Below are 18,621 nucleotides of genomic sequence, written 5' to 3'. Positions count from 1 at the left end.
CCAGAAGAGCTATCCTGCATAGGGGCACCGCTGCCCTGGCCCTGCCCTGGCCCTGTTCCTGGGAAGCAGAGGCATGGGGTGGTGGGTGGCAGCACTCTTTTCCTGCCTGCCCGCATGCATCCCCTAGGGCCCTCCCAGGTACCCCCGATTAACAACCCCTGCTCTAAGGCAGGGGTTTTCAACCTTTTTTAATAAATGTACCCCTGCCAGCTGGATGCAGACCGAGGAGGGGGGCGGTGTTGAAGGGAGGTGGTGTGTGGCTGGACACAGAGGAGGTACGCTTATTAAAAAAGGTTGAAAAACTCCATGCAGCCTGCAGAGGGGCACTGCTGCCCACACCCCTTCTTTCCACCCCTCCCCTCCCCTCCCCTCCCCTCTCCCCAGTTCTGTGGGGCAGTGGCGGCATGGGGTGGTGGGTGGAGGCGCACCATCCCCGCCCATCTGTGTGTATCCCCTGGGGGTATGCGTACCCCTGGCTGACAACCCCTGTTCTAAGAGGCAAGGCTCCTAGAAGGCTGCCAAGCGGGGGTGCAACTAGGAGCTGCCAACTTTGATCCTGCTTGCTCTCTAGCAGTGATATAGGCTCCAGGATCAGACCTCTGCCAGCTTGAATTGAGACCTGCTGCCCCCAGCAGTCTGAACTGGGCCCCCACCTCACCCATGCACACCCTCCCTCCCCCACCCAGGTTCCCCACTCACCTTCAGGGAAGCAGGGGTCTGGACTCAGTCTGGAGAGCTGCAGCAGCCTGGCAGGGTCTTCCTCCCTGCCTGCTGCTGGCCTCCCTTCCCAACCACCCATGCTCCCTCGCACATCCAAATGCAGCCCACATATCCTGCTGGGCCCCACGGCTGCCCACTCACTTGCCAGAGAGGTTTCTTCAGGGTACATTTCTGGATGTACATTGTTATGGAAAAAACAATGGAAATAACCGTGGCCACAGTCTGTTTTAACTTACTTCCCTTTAAACTGGGGTGTCAAACTCATTTGGCTCCACTGACTGGATGAGTGGCATGGAGCCAGCCCATAAGCCAGACTGGCCCAATGGACCACCCACTGCACCACACACAGCACCTGCATGGGGCCTGTCCAGGGCGTGCAGTGCATGTAGCACCTGCTCCAGGACCCGCACTGCACGCAACACACATCTCAGATGGGCTAAGGCAGGCACCACGTGCTGTGGTTCCCAGGCCAGCTGAGGAGGGCACAATGCATGGCACATGTCCTAGGCCCTGCACATGCAGTCGGTCTGGTGCACATCATATGTAGCATATGAGTCAACTCTAAAACCCAAGGGCAGCACCAGGGGCCAGATGCTGGGTCTCCACAGGCCAGATCCAGGGGCCAGTTCTTTGACACCTCTGCTTTAACCAGTATACCCAGCATGGCTCCAAGTTTTTCTAAATATGCAAAGAGCATTCTAGGCATATATCCTACAGTGTGCTGTTCTGTTGGTAGGTTCTATGCCTTCAGGGATTTTTCTCATAGCATACTCTGAGATACCTGCCACTGAAAATGGTTGGCTTAGCCAAGAACCAGGGCATGGTACTTACAGTAAATATTTTTCCTGTGGTGATCCTGGGTTCCCCTGCATTGGCAAGTAGCAAGCCAGTTGCCCTGTGCACCCAGCTGGGAGTGCCACTTTGCTGATCAGCACACTCATCCTTAAAATGAACATGTGGGCAGGCCATGATTGACTGGCCCTCCCAGACAAGGGCCCCAGGGCTGGGAGCACCAGTAAACTGATTAGCACTCCTAACCTTGAGAGTACATCAGAGCCCTTGGCTCTGTCTGACACACCCCAGAGGCTGAGAGAGCCAGTTTGCAGATCGGCCTGGTTACATGTTCAATTTAAGGTGAGAAGGGAAACAGCCATGACATTATTACACACATTTTGCATAATGACTGTGGCTTATTCCCTTTTTAAATGCACCATTAATTGCATAAATGCGTGGCCAGATTACTACTTAAAATGGGATTAACTGGTTAATTGTGTAAGTGTAACATCTGCCAGGGACATCAGGAGAGAACATGCAGTTACTCCGGCTGGAAGACGAGTTATCCAGGTATAGAGCATACCCTATCACCTTCAGAAGTCAGGAAGAAAATAACCCAAACAATCAGATGCATTATGGGGAGGGTTTCCTCTAGCCCCTCAAGCATGTTGCATTGGTCCCTGTCTGAGGCAGAATACTGCACTGGATCTCAACTGGGGTGATGGGAGGCCCCTTCAGGACTGCTGTAGCTGCAGCAGCCAAGTAAAACTTCCCTATCCCCCTGCATTAGGGCTCTCTAATCACCCTAAACCAAGCAGCTTGCCTCATGCTGTGTAGCACTTCCTGGTCTGGTGACCCTATGCTCCTCCCAGGAACAGGTGAAGGTGAAACTGTCCCGTTCACTTCTGTTAATAATTTGGTGCAAGAGCGTAAGGGGCATCAGACCAAGTAGGGCTACTCGGCATGAGGTAAGTCCTGCCTGCTTTAGGCTGGCTGAAAAGCTCTAAAACAAGGGAGCACGCAGACATGGCACAGCCCTTTCCAGACTGGCTGTGCAGAACCCCATGAGGCATTTTCATTTGGAGGCAGCAGTATGCAGCTGAGCAGCATTAAGGAAAGCTGAAGCAGCAACAGTGGTTCTCAGCTGGGGATGCTGCCACATTCAAAAAAGTGGAGGTGGGGTATCACGACCCTCAAAGGCTGAGAACCACTGTACTAAATGAACTGATCTGAGCTAACATATTAGTCCAGGGGTGCTCAACCCCCAGCCCATGGACCAGACCTGGTCCCCATGGGCCATGGCCCTCTGTGCTAGATCAGGTGCACAGGGTGGTGTGGGGCCTGATCCCAGTGCACAGGGGTAGGCAGGGCCCTACAGCCCAATCTCTGCACATAGGGCCCAAGCCCAGTACATGGGGTTGGGCAGATGTGACAAGGAGCCATATCCCAGCATGCGGATGCAGCACAGGGCCTAATTCAGGCATGCAGGGCCAGTGGAGGCAACACAGGCCCCAATTCAGCCTGTGGACCAGCCTCATGCCACTCACCTGACCTGCGGGGCCAAAAGGTTGAGCACCCCGTACTAGACAGAACAGTCTGCATGGTGCGGGGCGCAACTATAAGCAGATAGTTGTGCTGCCATTACCAGAGAACCAGCGTTTGGGTTCCAAGTCTGCTAACGCATTCAGAAAGCAGCAGATGCAGTCCCTGGGAACCAACATTTTAACCACTCCCAGGTTTCACCATTCGAGATTTGGAACAGCATCTCATCATCCTGTGCCAGGAAAAAAAATCAGATATTAAATGAAAACTATGCCAAAAGCCTGTTTCCACACGAATTCATTTTAATGAACAAAATATCAAGTGAAACGAACACCTTGCAGAGAGAATTACACAAAATCAAGTTCCTGCTGCTGCCAATAGCAAGGACAGTGGAGGAGGGAGGACAGCTGAGGGCAACTGGGTGGGGGAGGGAAAGAAAGTGAACTACAGTAGGAAGCACCTATTTCCCCCCCAAAAGGCCAACCAAATTATTTAGAAATTAAAATAACTGCAGGTGTTTAAAATAATCTTTCCATTAAATTGATAACCCAATTGATCCAGACAAGGTCAAGAAAGTAAACAAACAATCCCAGAAAGGGATGACAGCAAATCCTACCAGACTGTGTTCCAAAGCTCTCCTCAGTTAGTTTCTGAAATAGCTTCAATAAGCATAGGGACCAGTGAAGAGGAGGTGGCTTTAGAGATGAGGGGATCCCCAGTGCCTCAGCTTTTCCCCTAAGTGTTGGATTCCCCTCCCAGACCCCCATTTTTTCTTTCCATGCTCACTGTGCAGCAGGGGTCACTCTCAGTGCTTCTGTGACTTCTTTAATCCCATGACTGTGAAGGTAGCAGCAGTCAGTTTCTCGTAGACTAAGAACATAAGTGCAGCAGTGAGGACAGTCTGCAGAAGCTTCGCTTCAAGTCCTTTGTAGAGTCCCACTAAGCCAAAGCGCCTAAGAAACAAGTTGGACAGATGTAAAAAGTTTTCTCAAAGACTCTAGAGTACACATGAGAAGTGCCACATTGATAGCTCTGCAGACTGACCTTCTCCATCTATCCCTGAGAAACAGTTAAGGCATGAGTAGAGTAGGTCATGCTTCCCACATGCACAAACTCACATGAACGTACTACACCCTTGGTTTGGAAAGGTAGGTCAGTCTCCACAACATACTAAATTATTTAGTTTCAGTGCAGACTGTCATCAAGGAAAGCAATTACAATGCAGATATTTGCCCTTTAGAAACTGGACTGATATTCATTTCACACAGGTTGAACAACCAGCTAATTAATGTTCCTAAAACAACAGTGACCTCCAGCAACTACTGACACATCATATGTATAAGTAATGCTAGAAGTTAAATTGAGCCTCTCTGTCTCCTTCCCCTTTGTAGAGAGGACAGGCACTGCATGCAAAAAACTAAACTTTTTTTCTAAGGGAGTGAACGAGCTACTGCCTACAGAAGTACTTCACACTGGCAGACATGCATATATTTGCTTTGCTAGTGGTTGCTCACTTCCTTATACTTGTTTTGCAATACTCTACAAGAGGTGAAGCTGAGTTATGAATTCAAGTAGGTTGAAACAAATAGGGTCAGGTCCAACAATACTAACTGTCAGTGTATTTAAGACACCCCCAATCTTTTTATTTGTGCATGTGAAGCATTAATTAAGGTTAAGAAATGGAAAACTCACTTCACTCTCTGTCGCAGAATGTGGAGAACATTCTTAAGACTGCCTAGTGTCCGATTTTCTGGGTTCAATCGATGCCGCCCAAACTGAAAGGGAAAAGAAAGAAACAGTTAATCATTTGTTGAAATTCCTCTTAGCCATACTCCCACTGCCAGTTTGAGAATCCTAATGAATAGGTAAGGTATGAAGACATCACTAAAATGATCATTTCCAGGATTAATTATGTTCTCAAAGATGTCAGTCAATGTATCAGTATGGCTAACACTTTTATTGAAGTTCATTTTATTAGATGTTATACCTCCATTAAAATTGCATGCATTTGCTACATGTGAAATTGCATTGATTTTATAGCCCAGTTCAGCCCCCAAAAAAGCATTACAGTTAGCTTTCAATGACTCAGTTTAAACCATTCCAATATTCAAGATGCATCTCTACTTTCATCGCATCTATCCTGCCTGCTTATTTACACATGGAATTTTATACAAGCTTTTGTACCATCTGCTACTTAGCTCTGCTGTGTCTGCTTCTCTTCCAGAGGTCTGAGGAAGGGTCCTGTGATACCCCAAAAGCTTGCCTATGTCTATCCCAACCATGTAGTTGGTCCAATAAAAGATATCACCCACAAGCATTCTTGCCTCTCTAGTATTCAAAATTATTTTTATACACATCCTGAAGAGTTCATTTGGGACCTGAAAGTCAAACTGAGTTCCTTCTGACTTTTGCATCAGCAGAACAGATTATGCCTTCATATCAGTGCTGACCAATACCATTGGTAGAAATGCATGAGCAAAACCTAGAGCAGAACTGAAGTCTGGAACTGGAACTTATGGCTTCTCTAGAGAGGATTGTGCAGAATATTTTTCCATAGGTACATTTTTATGGAACCTCAACAGAAATAATCGTGTCCACGCAGTGGCTGTGTCTACAAGAGACACTGACTGTACAGTAGCTCATTACTACTGTACAATAGCATCGCAAGGCACGAAGTGTCATGCAACACTGCTGTGCAGTAGTAATGAGCTACTGTACAGTCAGTGTCACCAAAAAGCTGTTTGGGGATGCTACTGTGCAATAACTCCTATTACTGGGCAGTTGTTTAGTACTTGTATGTGCAAAAACTAAATGTCAGTGTCTTGTGTAGACATGGCCAGTCTGTGTCAACTTATGTCCCTTTGACCCAATATACGCAGCATGGCACCAAGTTGTTAAAAATATGTTCAGAGCATTCACCATCTGGAAGCTGACCACCCTTGATTACTACCAATCAATAGCTAACTATTTTGGTATTACTAGATTAGTCTTTGCAACCATTGTTTTTGGAGGCCCACGTTGCTATGAAGGAAATGCCAATTCTCCAGGTGACAAAGCTAGGCAATGTTTAGTAGTGACTGATGAGAATCCTCCAGGTGAAAAAACTGGGCAATATTTAGTTACTGATGGGATTGCATAGACCATAGAGAGGGCCCTTGGGTGAATTTTTACCCCCCATCCCAGACTTCAGCATTCATCACACACACAAAAAGTGCCTCTCGCTATTGCTTCAAAGCTTGAGTGATCACTGTGGACAGTTCACCTATATGGACACAAGGGCACCTGTGAAGGACCTGGACACTAGAATCCTTAAAATTCAGGCCTATTTTCTTCAAAGGAAAAGGGTACTGCTGCTCCCCGGACCACTGTGGACATGAATGGGCTTGACAATTTCTCCTGTCATTTTACAAGACCCAGTTTATTCGCTGCTTCCCATGAGTAATGCAACATTTTACTGGATTCTTGGACAGCAGAAAGGAGGGGTTTAATTGTACCTTGATTTGCAAATGACATCAGCATGTCTATGTGGAAGGCTGAAAGGGAAACAGAAGGGCTGGATGCCATTTGTGACAGTAAGGGAGCATACCTCATGAGCATGTGCAAGGAAGAGGTGCAGGCTTTTACATTTAAGTACAATCAGAAAAACTGCGTCTGCACACTGCAGAAACTCATCAAGGCCACAAGGTCAGATGTCACATGCTTTTACTTTGAGTCTAGACACTAAACAGGGATTTGCAACCAGGTTGCCCCAAGATCCTTTTAAAAGGTGCTGCAGGGTGCCAGTCAACATTAGCACTGTTATGTCTGCAAACACCTACATGATTCACAAGACAAATCCCATGATTTCAAATAGGAATCCATAGCGTCAAAAACATTTTGGAACCTACTGGGGTCTTTCTGACTTTACAATGGAAGAATTGCTCTAGCATTTTTCCATAGTCAAAAAAAGTGTGAAAGTGAAGAACTGGCATTTTCTGAAATGTGCCTTGAGCCTAACAAAGGGGAAGCTGAGTCTAAAAAGATTGAGAACCACTGAAATAAAGCACTGAAATACAAGTTTTTTACACTGCATGAAGATTTCATTAGTCTGCGCCTAAGGGTTTCACAAAATGAAATGTTGCTTGGTTGTCTTAAGTTGTTTTTACACTCAGTGTACCACATGTATGAAAGGGCACTTTATTATGTTGATTCATACGTATTTTTTAATCCACAGAAACTTCATTCAAAAGTAATTTTTACTGAACATCAAGTACAAGGAAGTTTAGGTTAGATATTAGGAAAAACTCTCACTAGGAGGGTAGTAAAACACGGGCACAGGTTACCCAGACAGGTTGTGGAATCTCCACCCGTGGAGGTTTTTAAGACCCAGCTAGGGAAACCTTGGCTGTGATGATATAATTGGTTCTGCTCTGGCAGGGCAGTGGACTAGATGACCTCCTAAGGTCCCTTACAACCTTCATTTTCTATGATAATGCAAATAAATCTTTACTGAGCATCACAGTGCAAACTTTAAACCAGTGGAACATTAACCATGCCATAAAATATCAAACAACACTGCACACACCTCAAGTGTTACGTACACATTTACCCTATTCTGGTCACAAATATGTGGAGGTTTGGGATTCTACTTGTTAACCTTGGTTTGGAGCACAGAATGACCAGGGAAGAAATTATGGCTTGTAGCTGCAGATGTGAAGATAACATCCCAGTGTTCCCCATTATTGTTTCAGAGCGTGGTGGAGGTGTGAAGTCCCAGCAGCAGGAACTTGGGTAAATGTACTGCTACTCTCAGTAAGCATTGCTCTCTGCATGTTGCAGGGCGTTGCTAGCCAGGACTGTGGGTCTGCGTTGGAAGGTTCCACCAAGTGGGTCACTTCCGCATCAACTGCGAGAGATGTTTCTGCTTGCCCCTATCTTCTGTCTCAACTTGGTTCCTTATGAATTGTCTATCCTCCTTTCTCTCATAAAGAAACCTTCTCCTATACTCCTCTGGCTTCTGAGTCCCCTTCTGGCACTCTGCACAGGTCCCCAAACATTCAAATCTCATCTTCCTATTCCTGAGCAAAAACTTTGTCAAGTTCTGAAAATCAATAATGCTCCCATCTGTGGAGACAATGGCACAGCAGGAGCAGGAACTGAGAAAGAATGGCCGTACTGACTGATTTCAGTCTCACACCATCAATAATAAAATGTTGCTTTTTCCCCATACTCTTTTCCTAGGCTGCGGTGGCTTAGCTATCATAAGGCTTTTTCCATCTTTTTTCCTCCTTTTATATCTAAGCTCAGTATTATCATAGGTAGGTAGTGGGCTGGGGGAACAGGTTAACTGCACATCAGCAGATCAGTGGTATGGGTGGTTAAGGCTCTGATCTGGACAAGTGAGGGATGCAGCACGGGACACACTAGTGATTGCACATGCATCCCCTGGAGAATGTTACAGTATCACCAAAACAAAAACATGAAAAAATGTCGTATTCAGAATGACAAAGGGCAAACCAAAAAGCCATGCAGCAATGATATTCATTGGAATGGAGCACCACAAAAGCTACCATACAAGTGGATGGGCAGGCAGCACTGCATGTCAGATACCCCTAGGATGGCCACAGTACAACAAGGGTCATTAAACAGAGCGCTATCTTCTCTTAGCAATTTCTTTTAGCACTGGGCGACTGGCACAAGGCCTACAGCAAACAAAATAGATTTAAGTAGTAATAGTTCTGAACTTATGCACTTAATACTGGCAGCTTGGTTAAAATGCTTGTTGTCATATCGACACCTTTTGAAATGTACCATTTTGGAAACTAAATCTTAAACTAGGGGTCGACCACCTGCAGGGGATCAGAGGCACACAGCTACACTGTGGTGCCCACCCCCTCCTCAGTGCCCCCCTGCTTCTCTCTTGTGTTTACCCTTGCCACAGGATTTCCCCCCCTCCATTTGCCATTGGGGATGAGGATTAGTATTGAGTAAGCAAAAGCATCTTAGGCACTCCAGGGGTGGAGATCTGAAGTTCTTGGCAGGGGCCTGCGTCACAAGCTGTGGTCCACAGTGGCAAAAGGTTACCAACCCCTGCCTTAAACTGTCAGGGTGGTAGGAAGCTAAGGGTATTACTACACTTGAGAATAAAGACTTTTTATATGGTTTTCTTTCTCTCTGCCTGCCACAAGAAAGCCAACAAGCCTATAGCACAGTCTGACCCACCAAACTGGATCAGGTGGGACAAGTAGTGACTGACTGTGTGGGGGAGATCTAACTCTGATACTTCAAAGAAATTCATGCTGTGGTAGTTTACCTTCTACTAGCACAGGCATAAGTTTGAACATGTAGTAATGGGTGGAGTAATAGTTAACTGAAAGAGAGCAAGGGGAGTCCTTTTTTGCTTGACTGGGGAGAGATGCAAAAATTCAATAAAACCACACGCACTACCATGCCTGGAGGCCACTCTGAGCACACGACAGGTGCGAAGTGGATAGAAGCTGGACAGGCATAAACAGGCCTTATTGCACATCTGGCCCTACCAGAATGGCAGCTGCTGCTGGCTATGCAAAATGAAGAGTTAAAACTATGCAACTGAAAAGAAACACAGCACGTAACACTTAACTGACAGAGGTTTCCTGCACATAGTTTCTGAAATCCAGGTATATCTTTTCATTGAGATCTAACTTTGGGCTCTTGTAGGGGCAGATCCAGGAGAGTGCAGGGGGTGCAGTTGCAACCCCTTTCAGCTCTGTGGTGCGTGCACAGTTAACTCTGAGCTCAGCAGCTTGTCAGTGGAACCCATGGGGTGAATGCTGCTGCCGCCTGCTCCTCCATCCCTTGGCCTACTACCAAATTTGGTGGCCAGGGAAAAGGGAGGCAGGAGCAGTGGTGTTCTTCCCCTGGGTTTCAGAACTGCTCTGACAAGCTGACGAGGTGAGAGAACTTGCTGCATATGCACTGCATAGCCAAAGTGAGTATGGCTGCACCCCCTTCCCTCTGATGCTGGATCCACTTCATGGCTCTTGCATGAAAAAGACACCCGGACTTCCTGGAGAAATCTTTTCTGCAGAATCCATGATCTTTTAGATATGGTCAATACTGTCCACAGGACACTAGTGTTTGTTGGTGGTGCTTGGCCAAAATCTAGCCTTAGTTTAATGACAGCTGGGGCAGTACTTGGAGTGTAGCAAGAGGTCTTGCTGCTTTTGCTTTTTAATAAAATCTGCCAGAGCTCCTTTCCTTTGTCATAGCACTGAAACATGTTCCAGCAGACAGCCTTCTTCTCAATTTGCTTTAAATGAACACTTAGATCTTGGCATTCCTGGGGCTGCTAATACAACAAGACTAGACTATAACCTCTCCCAAGGCTGCAAACAAAAAGGCATGACTTCTGCACTAGATCCACAAGGCAAAGGCTGCTAACAGGCTGAAAGGGATAAGATGTGTAAGTGGGGTACAGGCTGGGAACGACGATGGGTAAAAGATCAACTTAAAGCAGCAGAAGGCACACAAAGGTAAACTGAAGTTTGATGTGAAGCAATGCAGTGCATGATAGCAGAAGAAGGACTATCAGATGCAGGAAAGATCATCCAAAACACCAACATATCCACACACAAAAATGTCTAGATTACATCATCCCAAAACAGGCTTACTCCACTATTAAAGCTGATCATCTAAGTTGCAAAATTGGCAGATAAATTCTGAGAGAACTGCACTGGGTGAACACGAGGCAATTCAATCAAAATAGAGTTAATGCAATCCCCCTGCCTTGTCTAAGCCTTAAAAATTGACAACTGCTGAGTTCTTAATGAAGCAGTGGCAGGCTGGATCGACCCAGCTTAGGTCTAAGGCAAGGCCAGTGCTTTGGGCACAGTCACTGCTCCTACTGCTCTCACTTCTCCCTGCTGCCTGGGCCATGGTACAGAACAGGTAATGCCCAATCCCCAAAGTTTGTGAGTCTTATGCTGTCAACCCCAGCTCTACAGTGCTATAGACTTATTTTTGCTATTGGAGTAAGCAAACATGACTGAATTTGGGGACTAGGTTTGCTGGATAAAAAGATTCTGTTTCATACAGACATGTTCAGACACTAGAAACACATCTTTATAAAGTAAATAGAAGTCAAAATACTTTTATTTATAATATTTGTTTTATATAGTAGGGCAAAAATATCTTCTAAAATCAGATTTGGATTCAACTCATGCATTTTTCTTCTAAAAGACCATTTAAAATTAAACTTAATATGATAAATATATGTTAAAGCTAAAATTATGATCTATTTCAAAATTTAAATAAAATCATATAAAGCAGTAAGTTTTCTGTCAGCATCAAAACTACTGAACCAGTGAACCTGGTGAGCTGAAGCATTGAAGCAGATTCTGAACATCAGAAATCACTTCTGCAGAGGCAGAAATAATATCTTTTTCCTTTCAGTTTATTAAGCTGATTTATTTCAATAATTAATTAATGGAAAAGCTAATTAGGAAACTGTTTTCCATTTCTAAACTAAGAATCAAATAAGGTCTATAAAAAGACTTGAATTCTAAAATCTTGAATATAGTAGCCAAAATAAATCATTTAAATTCCTTCACTAAAAACATTTCCTTTGGTTAGTAAGTCAGTTGTAAAAGGCAAATATTTCTTCTACCATATCCAGTACATTTAAGCTTATTAAAATATATGTTAAGATGTACAGAAACAGCATTTAAATTAATTCCAATACCCATCTAAAGAGCATGACATACATAAGCAAAAAAATCATGTAGTAAAGAAATGCATCAGACACCCTTATCAGACAAAAGAAATCTGCATATATGTATCATACAGTATATAATTGCTTAAATGTCCATTGATACAGTGTAGGCTCCTGATTAGCAAAGAAAAGTGCCAAATGTAATTTAAAGTTATATTTATCAACACGTTTTAATGACTACCAACCAATAAGAATAAATCATTCTTCAAGGACAAAATTAAATTGCAAATGCAAAACCATTATTTAATCTTTGTTTTTAATCAAAGCTTAAAGTTACCAGCTCATTCAAAAGTTAGCCATTTAATTAATTTTGATTTGAAATCAAAACCACCTGCTTTGTTATGCTACTACCCTAATATCAACAAGTTGAACAACCCAAATTAAGATAATTATATTACTTGCTGCAGGATGTATACAAATTGCTTGCAAGGATCAAAATACATGCAACTCCTGCTTAGTGCTTTTAATTGGTCCTGAAAAAACAAGCATTGAAACGAGCATTAAGCAAAACCGAAAATATTTGACTACCCAAGATGGTGACCGTAATTGTTTTTAATGACCCAAGATGGCAACCATGAGCATTATAATGAAACTCACTGAGCAGTAAGTGAAATCAGGTATCAATTTCAAGTGAGCATTATAGCGAAATAGCACTAAGTGAAACAGCGTTAAGCAGGGATTGCCTGTAAGTGTCTCTGTCACTTCACCAATTACGGTAGCGTCTTGGGCATATGTTTAGATGCATTTGTTAATGAGGGAGCTCACTTTCCTCTGATTCATTAGATATTAGCTACTACTAACAAGCAATAGTGGCCTAACTGAATCTAGCAATCCCAATTTATACAATTTGCATTTATTTTGGTTTAGTCATTTAGAGACAATTTGAACTAGGGTCTTTTTTACCCTAGTATTTTTAGCTTCTTTCTAACCCCTACTTCTATTTCAGTGGTTCTCAACCTTTTCAAACTCAGGACACCCCTATTAGACTCAAAGCCCATTGGTAAATGCCATCTCTTAGCTTTCTCTCATTTTTTGATTATGGAAAGATAGAACAATTTTGCTGTTGCAAAAACTCAGGAACGAGCCAAAATGTTTTTGTCACTATGGATTCCTATTTGAAATCTCTGGGTTTATCTTGTGACACGTGTAACTTTTTGCAGCACCCTTAAATACACCACCATGGGTAAGGATCATTGTTCTATTTATATTCCGAGCTATGAATCTATATTCAGAGATATGAATTATACAGACCTTAAGTCAGCAGTTTTATGAAAAACAATGCATAAATGAGTGGGATATAAATCTAAATAATGACAACTATAATAATGATGTACCACTTTGTAAGTTCTCACCACTTAAAATGCCCACAGGTAAAGCAACCAGCAATTTATCGTGAAAGTTAATGCTAACCATTTAGCCGCCCCATAGATCACACGATATTAAGTAACACTCATGCCTGATGTGACCAGCTATTTCATACAGACTTCCCTGAAGTTAATTGGATACATTTATAGTACAAACTCACCCGCAGAATTGACTGTACTGTCTGCATCGGATATGTGATTGTAGTGGCAACTGCTTTGGCTACTGCACCAATGATGAACACATCCAAAGAAGTGAGCTGCTCAAAAGTTTAAGGAAAGAGTTACTTGCATGTAGAAACACATCAGCCAGTTATATAACTTTATGTATTAGAGTTTTTAAAATACTGATGCCCACCACTGGAATATCCAAGAACCTGCCACACAACCTCAGTAGCAAAGTCTGTGGCACTTCTCTCTTTTCAGGGTCAAAACTACATGTAAGCCACCACCTACATCTTTACCTTTCCCTTTATTCCTGGATCATCACAGCTACAATATCATGCCAAGGCCACAAGAAAACATCGCTAACATGGAGACATGTTTTCCAATGACCCCTATTCATAGGCTTTTGCAGTCTTCACCCTTTATAGGGAGTAACTGGGATTGCTGAAACCTGCTGGTAAGGTTTGAAAGACTGGATCAGGGCAGAAGACAGCACTCTACATTACACAGACCATTGCAAGCTTTAGTTGCTGATAATTCAGAAGAATGGAAACTGGAAACTTATGGACCAATGCTCTAACTGAAACATCACACAAATAGAGGTCATTTAAGGATCGCTCACTCTGACAACTGAAAAGAATCAAAACTCTTGGAAGAGGTGATATCTTATTAGACCAACTAGATACTTGCAAACAAATTATTGTACAGCAAAAGCTTTGTTATCTGGCACCCAAGGGGAATGGGGGGTGTTGGATAATAAAATACTCTGGTTAACTGAGCAGCCCGAACAGGCGCCTTTGCCTGTTTGGCCTGTCGCTTCTCCCGCCACGTCCGGGGCATCACCGCCCCTCCCACGGCATGGCCAACTCTTCTGCCACATCGCCAAACCTCCTAGGGGCCCTGCACGACAGGGAGGCAGGCCCCGCGCAGCCCACTATGCCCCAGGTCATGGGGGCTTGGCAGCACAGGCTGCTTTGCCCCGGGCCATGGGAGCTCGCAGAAACCGGAAGTGCCACAGTGGGCACTTCCAGTTTCACTTTACCTTACAAGCCGGCATGCCGGTTAAGAGAACACGCCAGCTTGTAAGGTGCCGGTTAAGGAAGCTTTTACTGTATTTATCTGCCTTTTATATTTCTTTTGCCTCTAGCCCAATATGGCTACAACCTGGATATCTGACAACTGAGGCATTCTTGGTAACATGCACCAGAGGCCTTGCATTGCCATTAGATAAGCAATCCTGGAGTTTTCAAAGATTATGCACAAACTTATTAAACATAAGAGCCATAATGCAGCCATCTAGGGATAGTATGATATACTCCTTCACTCTGATAGTTTAAAATAAACTTGATTGCTAAACTGAAAACTGACAGTTGCCTAGCTGCAAGTGATCACAAATTAGCTTACCATTATATGCAAACAAAATATAGTCCCTATCTCTACTATGCACACACAACCACACACGCACAGTGCATTAAAAATGCTGATTTCTGCATGCTGAAAACAGGTATAGGCAAAACTGAGAGGGAAGAAAAAGTTAAACAAAAATATGAATGAGAATGGGGGTTATTTAACACTGCTTATTTAGATACTCAGACTAACAAACCCACATCCATGTAAGTGGTCTTCTTAGAGTAAAACACATCCCAGTTGAAAGGAGAAGTAAAAAATACTAATTAAAATATTATGTCTAACAAATGAAAACAATGAGGAAGTGGAAAGCAAGGAGTACAAATAGAGTTAGAAAATGCAGAAAACTGTCAAGGAAAGCTAAAGGTATTAATGATAAAGCTATAGCCAGGAGGATTAACAACAATAAGAACATGTATATCTGGAAGAAATTAAATCCTACCAATGGTAGAAAGCCAACATTAGATAAAAATAATAAAGTTCTCAGTCACAACACAAAAAAGCCTGAAGTGTCCAATAAACAGCTCCATGCTATATTTTGAAAAAAGCAGGGAGGATGTATCCATAGCTTTCAGAAGTAAGACTTTCTAATATCCTCAATAGTTTCTCATGAAATAAAAAATATTATTCTTTTTAGACTGGCAGGACCAAATAATTTGCATTCAAGAGCATTACAAGATTTGGCCAAGCTCTGATATTGATGTTCATTCTAACCAAGTTTGGAATAGCAAAAAAGTTCAGAAGGACAGCAGAAAAGATGATGTGTCAATATTCAAAAAAGTAAAACATAGTCATGATGGTTATTTAGGACAGTTAAACGTAAAATGAATCTAAGGGAAAATCATAAAGAGGTTCATTTTTCCAATGCAATCTGTACAGAATGGTAGCATAATTAATGCCACTCAGCATGGTTTTATAAGAAAATAGGTCTTGTCAGACAAACCCATTACTGCTTCCCCGATGCTATTACAAATTTGATTATTCATAAAGATAAACGTGGTGACAATTCTGAAATGCACTGACATAGATCTGAACAACATTCTGATAAAAACTAAAAAATGTACCCTATATTCAATACATTAAAGATTGATTAATAGATCATAAAAATAATTATAAACAGGACATCTTCTTCCTCTTGGCGGGAAGGGGAGAAGCGGATAACAGTATTTTTTTCTTGGACTAGGGCTATTCAATACCTTTGTCAATGTTCTAAAAGAAAATATAAAACTACTGCTGGTTAAATTTGCAGATGACAAAAAACATGCACACAGCACAAAACCAACTATGGAGTAGTAAATAATGTAGGAGGATACAGCCATTATACACACCTTCCTGGATTACTTGATAAGATGCACTGGGCTGTATTAAAATGCAATGCCATACATCTAAGAATAAAAAATGTAAGTTATACTTACAAGATGAGAGAGAGAATCCTAAAATGTGATGACACTGAAAAGAACACTGGGGTAATGACAAATAACAAAATGAAGATGAGCTCCCAAGTGTGATGCTGTATCTAAGAGGGCAAACATAAAACTTGGATGCAGAAGAAGGAAAATAGTAAGTAGGAGTAGGAAGGTGATGTTACCTCTGTATACAGCATTACTGGGATGATTACTGGAATGTTACATCCAGTTCTGGTGTCCACACTTGAAAGGGGATGATGAAAAATTGGAAAAAGTTCAGAAAAAAACTGTAAGAATGATTAAAGGTCTAGAAAACATGTCTCACAGTGAGACTTCAGAAGCTCAATATATTTAATATATCCAAGAAAAGGTTAAGAGGCGGATTGATCATGGCCTACAAAATACTTACATGCAGAAATGATCTCTTATAGTTGACAGCTGCTTAACAGAAATCAGTGGTTGAAAGCTATATTAGACTGAGCATTAAGGTACTTTATTTTTTTAAACAAGTGACTGGTGATTCATCACTGCAGGGATGGGCTGACTCTCCCATTCTGAGTTTTATATCAAGACTGGCTGTATTTCTAAAGCCATATTCTAATACAGGAAGTGTAAGCCTTGATGTAGGAATTATTTGCCAATATTAGGCATCCCATGTTATGCAGAGGTCAGGCTAAATGATCAACACTTTTTCTTATGGCTTCTAAACCTATTAATCTCACCTGCTGTTGCTTCTTCAAAAGCTTCCGCTTAAAACCTTCATAGAACATGAACTGTATGGCAGGATTGAAAACCAGCAGTAAGGAGGGGAAAGTACCATTCCACAGAGCCAGGACCCCTTCATCTCGTATTATCTGATGAAAAGCATCTGGTAAGGAAGATGGAAAGATGCAGTAAGAATCCTTAATTGTCAGAGCATTAATCATGACCTTAGCAGTCAGAATATTTATACATTTGGAGTATCACCCTGTATTAGGGTTACACTGGGAAACAGATAATCACAGCACTGCTCTTTGGGGTGCAAGCTCCATCTTCCAACCTAGTCAGTAAATTCAGGGACAAAGATGGATAGAAAAAAGGTTTAAAAAAAAATTTATCATGTTGTGTAGCTTTTCTCCTTCTTTTACGTAGGCCTAACATCTCTGGAATAAGAACATCTCTGAGATGCTTACTGCTAACAGCATTCTTCTAGATGAGCCCTATTCAGAGATCTGTTTTGTTTTCTATTTCATTTTAACCAGCAGGCCTCATAGCAGATGATCGTACACTTAACCTTTCTCTCTCCTTTAACTGGAAGCTGACTGGAAATGCCATCTCTCAGTCAATGTCTGCCAATGCTAGAATTAAGATGCAGAATCAAAACTTAACCATTTGTTTCCCACCCCCAACTAATCTCAAACAAGCTACACAGTATGAAAATTAATTTTCTATATTTCAGTTGGCTCAATTCTGAAACACCTCTAGCAAATAATTGGGTTTCAAGAAGCAGGCACCCAGAAAGTTTAAAAATTTGATCTCTTTCTCCACTTAAAAGCACAGATCAGAACAATAAATTGAAATGCAAAATCCTTATGGAGAGAAATCTGCTGTTCAGTTAATAACTCTGGATCACAGTTACAAGATCACTTGGCCTGTGACAAATCCAACACCCACTCTAGCCAGTCTGGGACCTGCACTGCTCATATTGCCTGCCTTGGACCAACTGAAGCAGGTGCCATGAGTGCTGGATCCAGCATCTGGGTGGTGGCAAGGGGGGCTGGATTGACTCTGCGCAAGTGCTATGTGTAGTGCATCCCGGGCCATGCATACCAGGACAGTCCAATCCCCACCACATGCCATCTGTGGGTCAGCTTGAGACTCAAGGCCAGCACCAGGGACCAGATGATGTGACCATATCTTTGACAACCCGGCATAAACCTTTTAGGGTTCCAGAAATGTGGTGCGTCTCAGGGCCTAGAGCAGGGGTTGGCAACCCCTGGCACACGTGCCAAGCCTGGCACATGAGGCCAACTTGCTTGGCATGCCATGGCTAGCCCCAGCTTCAGGTAGCTGCTGCCAGCGACGGAGCCCAGGCTGCTCCCAGCAGGGCTTGCAGCATCCCAGCTACCTGCTGGGAGCAGCCAGAGATCCTGGCTGGCAGCAGCTCCCCAGAGCTGGGGTGGCTGCAGCCTGGAGGCTCCAAACAGCTGTGCCGGGCTCCTGCATCAGCTCCACACCAGTGCATGCAGGCGCACCTCAGAGCGGACGGTGGGGGAGGGGCCTGAGGCAGCGTAGCCCTGCACGGCACGGAAGTGATGAGCCCGGCGCAGCTGTTTGGAGCCAGCCCGGGCTCTGGGCAGCTGCAGCAAGCAGAGTGTAAACAGCTGCACCGGGCTCATCACCTCCATGCTGGGAGCAGGGGAGAGACTGGGGCTGCGCTGCCTCAGGCCTCACCCCCAATGCCCACCCTGAGGCACGCCTGCATGTGCCAGTGCGAAGCTGATGCTGGAGCCCGGCACAGCTGTTTGGAGCCTCC

At 43.6% G+C, this 18,621-nt stretch overlaps 1 protein-coding gene across 2 annotated transcripts in view; it reads right to left on the bottom strand.

Annotated features, from left to right (window-relative positions):
- Positions 1 to 3,317: 3,317 nt before the first annotated feature.
- The window catches only part of SLC25A17 (solute carrier family 25 member 17), a 43,083-nt gene continuing 27,779 nt past the window's right edge, over positions 3,318 to 18,621 (bottom strand). Inside the window, exons 6-9 of one of the 2 annotated variants that reach the window (XM_019515136.1) lie at positions 16,829 to 16,974; positions 13,293 to 13,388; positions 4,729 to 4,811; positions 3,318 to 3,989 (exon numbers count right to left, since the gene is read on the bottom strand). In XM_019515136.1, the coding sequence (XP_019370681.1) occupies positions 3,842 to 3,989; positions 4,729 to 4,811; positions 13,293 to 13,388; positions 16,829 to 16,974 (473 nt within the window). In that variant the 3' untranslated portion in view covers positions 3,318 to 3,841. The remainder of the gene's footprint in view (positions 3,990 to 4,728; positions 4,812 to 13,292; positions 13,389 to 16,828; positions 16,975 to 18,621) is intronic. The other variant, XM_019515137.1, reaches the window with a different exon arrangement.

The sequence above is a fragment of the Gavialis gangeticus genome, unplaced genomic scaffold, assembly GCF_001723915.1.
Source record: "Gavialis gangeticus isolate Ggan-Ray unplaced genomic scaffold, GavGan_comp1, whole genome shotgun sequence".
Lineage (NCBI taxonomy): Eukaryota > Metazoa > Chordata > Crocodylia > Gavialidae > Gavialis > Gavialis gangeticus.
The sequence above is the reverse complement of the archived record's forward strand: the minus strand, read 5'-3'. Positions and strand labels throughout refer to the sequence as shown.